At 37.5% G+C, this 6,506-nt stretch overlaps 1 protein-coding gene across 1 annotated transcript; it reads left to right on the forward strand.

Annotated features, from left to right (window-relative positions):
* The first annotated feature begins 760 nt into the window (after positions 1–760).
* Positions 761–5,013, forward strand: LOC120090922 (phosphatidylinositol 4-phosphate 5-kinase 5). Its single transcript, XM_039048614.1, has 3 exons — positions 761–1,854; positions 2,885–3,143; positions 4,084–5,013. The coding sequence occupies exons 1-3, from the start codon at positions 1,022–1,024 to the stop codon at positions 4,258–4,260; spliced, it is 1,269 nt and encodes a 422-aa protein (XP_038904542.1). The 5' UTR covers positions 761–1,021; the 3' UTR covers positions 4,261–5,013.
* Positions 5,014–6,506: the final 1,493 nt, after the last annotated feature.

Here is a 6,506-nt window from a genome sequence, read left to right on the forward strand (position 1 = left end):
CATATGGATCAACGTTCACACAATACTTATTTCGTGGGGTTAAACTTAAGTTGATGTAGATGTTAATGTTGATGCAACGTGATGTGGTTCGATTCTCTCATTTGAATGGATACGTTGACTTAAAGAAGAAGTGGAGCGTGATTCAGTCTTTGTATATTCAGGAGATTTGTGTCTAGGAGTCTTTTAATTATTGACAGAATTCTCTATGGATTTTCTAGAATAAAATGAAACTTCAAGTTCTCTAGTGGGCTTGGTTGGGCCAAATTAATCCATGGACTTTAGCCCAAATTATAATATCAAATTGAGCCAAAATAATTTCACCAAATCCACTAAAAACACGCACACATATCGAATTTTGCCAATTTATGTCTTCAATTTCAATTTGGGGACATATGTCAACTTCTAATGGGTCTCAAGTTCAATTATTTGGAGTTTCGTCATTAATTTAACGAATGACGTGGTAATTTGTGATTGGTCCAAAATTTCTCTATCAACTATTATATTTGCAAGTATCTCAATATTAAAATACATCTACAATTTTTTTATAGGCAAATACATCGACATTATAAACCTTGATTCTTAGCCACTCAATTTAAAAGTGGAAAAGTATTAAAGTTGTAATATATTTAAAAAAACAATAAAATAAAATAACCAAAAAGGGAAATGGCATTTTCAGTAAATACAAAAGAGGTCACTGTTGTTGCATCATCTGGTTTCGTCTTCTTGCTCTTTCACAGATACAAAATCAGCGATACCATTTCATACAAGATTGCTAAGCTTTTGCATTCTTTTGGCTATGTCATTCCCACAGAATCAACCAACGAAAGAACAAGCCAAACCCAACAAAACCCAGAGCCTTTGATTCTTCAAAAACCCCACAACAGATTATTCCCTTCTTCAATCATTCAACCCAGCAATTTCTGTAAGAATTTCTGAATTCAAGATCCATCTCTCTGAATTTCGCTTCCGAATTCGGCTCTCTGGGCCATTTCATGAAGAACCCACTTCGATTTTCCCGTCAATGGCGGTTTCTAAGCTTTTCCCTGAGTTCTACGAAGGGTTTGCTATGACCCAATCCACTTCTCTGTTATCGCGATTTCCGTTTTTCATGTCATCAGCTTCTTCGTTTTCTTTTCCTTTTGCAACCAAATCTCTGGCTTCCCAAATCTTCCGCCATTTTCGTTGTCGCGAGTTGCTTCGAGTTCACTCACGATTTCTTATCCTCCTCTCTTTGCCCTTCATTTACTTCTTTCTTTCGAACCCACGTCGTTCTTTTGTTCTCAAGTTGTTTGTACTACTTTTCTTCTCCATCGCTGCTCTCGTTTTTCTCAATCTTGCAGTCCCTCGTCTCCCTTCTTCGATTCGTTTGTTTCTTGTTCGATCGTCCCCAATTAACGCTTTCTCATCTTCTGCTGCGACGAAGGCTGTTTCCAATGTTCGTTGGTCGATTGGATCGAAACCCAAGTCGGAGAAACGGTTGATGTCTGGTTCTTGGGTGAGAGTTTACAGTAATGGGGACGTTTACGAGGGAGAATTTCATAAAGGGAGGTGCTCAGGTAGTGGGGTTTATCACTACCATATGAGTGGAAGGTATGAAGGCGATTGGATTGATGAGAAATACGATGGGTATGGCGTAGAAACATGGGCGAAAGGGAGTAGGTACCGTGGTCAGTACAGACAAGGATTGAGAAATGGGATTGGGATTTACAGATTCTACACAGGGGATGTCTATGCTGGGGAGTGGTCTAATGGCCAGTGCCATGGCTGTGGAGTTCATACTTGCCAAGACGGGAGCCGCTATGTTGGGGAGTTTAAGTGGGGTGTCAAACATGGATTGGGTCACTACCATTTTAGGTAAGTTATTTGAGGATTTGGATCTTGATAATCATTTTGTGTTTCGTTTTTATTGGAAGTTTTGTGTTTATTTCATCTGTGATCTTGTTGGTCATCTCTGTTTCTCTTATTTGACGATGGGCTGTGGGAGTGGCTAGTGTTGTTATCATTATCAAATTGTTTCTAGCTTGTTATTGATGAGTCTTATAACTTGGTTTTGTTTTGTTTTCCTTTTAAATGCATTAAATGATCTTGGTTATCATTATCAACTTGTCTCTTATTTGACGATGGGCTGTGGGAGTGGCTAGTGTTGTTATCATTATCAAATTGTTTCTAGCTTGTTATTGATGAGTCTTATAACTTGGTTTTGTTTTGTTTTCCTTTTAAATGCATTAAATGATCTTGGTTATCATTATCAACTTGTCTCTTATTTGACGATGGGCTGTGATCTTGGTTTTGTTGTTATCATTACCATTTGTTACCATTATCAAATGCATTTAAAGCGGAACTTATTAGGAAACTACAGTAAGAACTTCTCCTTTGATTGTCCACGTTCACTCATTGTAATTTGAATTGACTTCTTTCCTTGAAGAGGCAAGCTCATATTGTATTGTAATTATTATCTTCATGATGAGTTATCTCTCTTCTTTAGTTTGAAAATGGTATTTGGAATTGCCGAGATGAGTTCGATAATAATGTTCTCTTATGGTTGGTGAATTTGCCTCCTGAATAGATGAGCCTTATGCTATATTTATTCTTAAGGGGACTTATCTATTTTATCCAGTTTGAAGATGGTGAATGGAAGTGGCATAGTGTTAAAAGCAAATAGTTTCCATTGTTTTTACAAGCTTATTATTTGGTTTGTTTTTGTAAATTGTTTTCTAATGTCAGTGTGAATCATTTTGATTTATGTCAAACAGGTTATATATATACATATATATATACATATAACAGGATCTATTTGAGATGTTTCCTGTGGTTTATGCATCTGATATCCAAGAAATTTGAATTTGCAAAGGGTTGATGACTGTTATAATTTCTCAAAATGCAGAAATGGAGACACATATGCAGGAGAGTATTTTGCAGATAAGATGCACGGTTTTGGAGTTTATCAGTTTGGCAATGGACATCGTTACGAGGGAGCTTGGCACGAAGGAAATAGGCAAGGACTTGGTATGTACACTTTTAGGAATGGAGAGACACAATCTGGTCATTGGCAAAATGGGGTTCTTGATGTTCCCAGTCTTGAAAATAGCCATCCAGGGTCTTCTTATGCTGTCAGTCATGCTAAGGTTCTCGCTGCAGTCCAGGTAAAATTTTTATTGTTTGTTTTAGTGAATTTGGCACCTAAAATTCTGATTGAACTCACTTTTATTGTTTAAGAGAAATTACATGGGGCAAAAGGAGGATTTGAGTTGTTCCTTACCTCCCCATACACATACCAACAGATTAGCCAAAAAGAGACCCCTCTCTAATGTGTTCCCCTATATAAAACACGCTCAATTTCTCAAAATAATGCCACATAGTAATTAACATGTACCCATATATAAAACAGTAATTCATGCTGCTTCTCAATCACTCTTCTAGCAAGTATTATTTACATCAAAACCCTAAAAAAATAAGAGTTCTAGGGATTCCACGTGCCCCATGCTACTCAGGTTGGAGTGTGTAAGAGCCTGACCTTGAGGTCTATCAAATTCATTATTTTCTGACCTATAAATCAACTTTTTTGTGAGTTGAACAAGTTTTACCAATTTTACACTTCACAACATCAACCGTCTATTACATATATTGCTGTACAGGACAAGCTCTTAGATTGTTTTCTTGCTTCGGTGAGCCATACACTTTTAAAGGGATATTCTAAGTTGTGCTCTCTCTCTCTCTCTCTCTGTGGATGTGATAATTCTGTATAGAGTATAAACATATGCACGTGCGCCACATGTTTCTACTTTTTCCCCCAAATGAGTGGAGCTTATGATGAGTTCTCTCCAGTAGTCATTGCTGATAGCTTTGGAACGAAATCCAGTAGTTTTAAGTAGTATGCCTCAAGGGTTGCGTAGATTCAAAGTTTATGCTACTCTTTTATACATACTCAAGCCACTAACATGATTCATCATTTTATATTCTGATGACACTTCAAGAAAAACATGATTCTTAATGGTGATACTGTTCCTTCGTTTCAAACTCCCTAGTAACTTTTATATTTATAACAATTATGATTATCTGAACCAAGTGTCATCACTGGATCAGGAAGCAAGAAAAGCTGCACAGAAAGCGTTCGATGCAGGAAGGGTGGACGAAAGAGTTAACAGAGCTGTAGCTGCTGCTAATAAAGCAGCAAACGCAGCAAGAGTTGCAGCTGTGAAGGCTGTCCAGAAACAAATGGATCAAGAGACCAGCACCAACCCACCAATCTTACTGGTCTGATCGTAAAAGTTCCGTAGTTAGTACTCTCATCTGTGGACGACGTTTTCAGCATGATGCTTTTCCAAAAGGGAAGAAGACACGGGAAATGCTGGTAAACGGATGTTCATTTTTGTTGAAAATTCTTTACCTCCTTATCAGTTTCTTACAATTGAAAGGTACCTGCCTGGAACCCGCTTGCTCAGGCCATGCAGACCCGATGGCCAATCGAGGAGCAGATAGGTTTATTTCCATCTCTCTCTCTCTCACTCTAAATGTAGCAAGTATTGTACATAGAATGAGTTCAACTGATAACAAGAAGACTGCTAGAGTTGAGCTTTGATATTGCTGTTACACTTGTGCTTTTGTTTTTTTTTTTTCCCCCTTTTCTTTTTGTAAGTAATGATATGTATAGCAGAGCAGTAGATCAAGGAGGGAACTATCCTGCCAATGTTGTGTTGTTGCATGGTGAAAATCAGCCTGAGCGCTGGGCTTTATGCCTTCTTTCGCTCTCTTATGTTTCCACGAAGATTTCATTCTTTCTAAACTTTGAACCATTCGAGAAGTTAAAAGAGTTGAAACGATAAGATTAAGGGAGCGTTTGGGGAGCTGAGTTCAGTTTTAAAGTCGGAAGTTCATATTTTGGAGTTATAATGTCTGGGGTATAGAGTTGTTTAGTTTGAGTTGGGAAGGGTGGGAGAGAAAAAGAGGAGAAGAAATTTTTCGATAAATGTACAAATTTTAATAGTATACACCATCGAAGTTGATTGAGTTGAATTATTTAATACTGAATTATGAAGTCGGTAGATCAAATACTCTCTAAAAGTACAAACATAAATTACCTAAAGTTTAAAAGCATAGTTAAAATCATTTGTCTACGTGGATTATTATAAATTTTTACAAATCACACCATGTCACATTTTTGTTTTCTTGTCAACATATAAAAATACTTATTGAATGATTGATTGAAATAATTTTAAAGATCAAGTGCAGAAGTGAACTTTTTTATATGATATTAAATATACCGAGTATAAATTAGTGATTACTATGTCAAATGTAGAAGAAAGGAAGGAAAAAAAAGGTATATAAAGTAGACTGTTAGACTGTTGGTTGTTCTTTTTTGTTTTGATTAAAATCTTAAGTTTTAAAACTATTTATAATTATATATAAGATTTCGAAAGTTATCAGAAAAATATTGTAGCTTTAAAAAGTTTGCATGTTGATGAGAAATTTTTTAAAACCTGACTTCTCAATGCCAACTTCGTCCTTTTAACACATTGTCTATTCAAAAGACGAACCAGATGGTTTTCTTCATATTTCAAAATTCACAAAATTCACAAAACATCCATCTTTCTTCACTCTCCCGCTTGGTTTCCCTTCTCTTCACCGATTCAGTTCTCATCTTCCTCCTTCATTGATTTCGAATAGATTTTTTTGTCCATTTTCTTCCTCTACATTTCGATTGGATAGATTGAGTTCCCATCTTCTTCACAGATTCAGTTCAAACCCCCCCTTTTTTTTCCTTCACATTTTTGTTTGTTTTTTAGATGTTCTGAGATATAGTGTTTTTTCTGAGTTTTATCTTTGCATGATTAGATTTTGTAAGATGCTGGATGTTTTTTAAATGTTTTTTCGAGTATTTTGAATGTTTTTTCCAGAACCAATGAGTTTTTAGGGTTTCAAGCGAAATTTCTTCGATTTTAGAATCATTTCGGTGTTCTTTGAAAAGATATTGACCAAAAATTTTGATTTTCCCCCATAAAAAATTCAACTTTTAATTTCTAGAAAACAAGGAATGCCCGATCGGATTTCATGCGAGCCTAATCCCGGGTCTTGATCGGGGTGGACACAAAGAGACGATGACGCTCCCTGATTTACCCTTGGCCAGGTATGGACCAAGGAACTTGCCCGGTGCAAGCCCTGACTGGATCTCAACTGAGCACTAGGGTTAGGTTGGGGCCTGACGACGAGGGAGGTGAGGGTTACCCGATCTCTCCTTGGTTGGGAGTGTACTAGGGCTAAAAAGTGGGTTGCTTGGAGCCGGGTGAGGTAGAGGTGTCCTGGTTGCACCTTGGGCGAGACTGCATTGGATACAACACTAGGACTTTGGCTTGGTCTCCCCTTGCCCGGGTGGGGATTGGGTGTCAATGATTGTGGCCTAGAGCCGGGCAAGGTATGGGTGGCATAGTTGTGCCCTGGCTGGGTATGAACCGAGTACATTAGGATTTTGGCTCGGTCCTCCCTTGGTCGGGAAGGGACTAGGCGCCACG

This window comes from Benincasa hispida, chromosome 11 (assembly GCF_009727055.1).
Source record: "Benincasa hispida cultivar B227 chromosome 11, ASM972705v1, whole genome shotgun sequence".
NCBI classification, from domain to species: domain Eukaryota; kingdom Viridiplantae; phylum Streptophyta; class Magnoliopsida; order Cucurbitales; family Cucurbitaceae; genus Benincasa; species Benincasa hispida.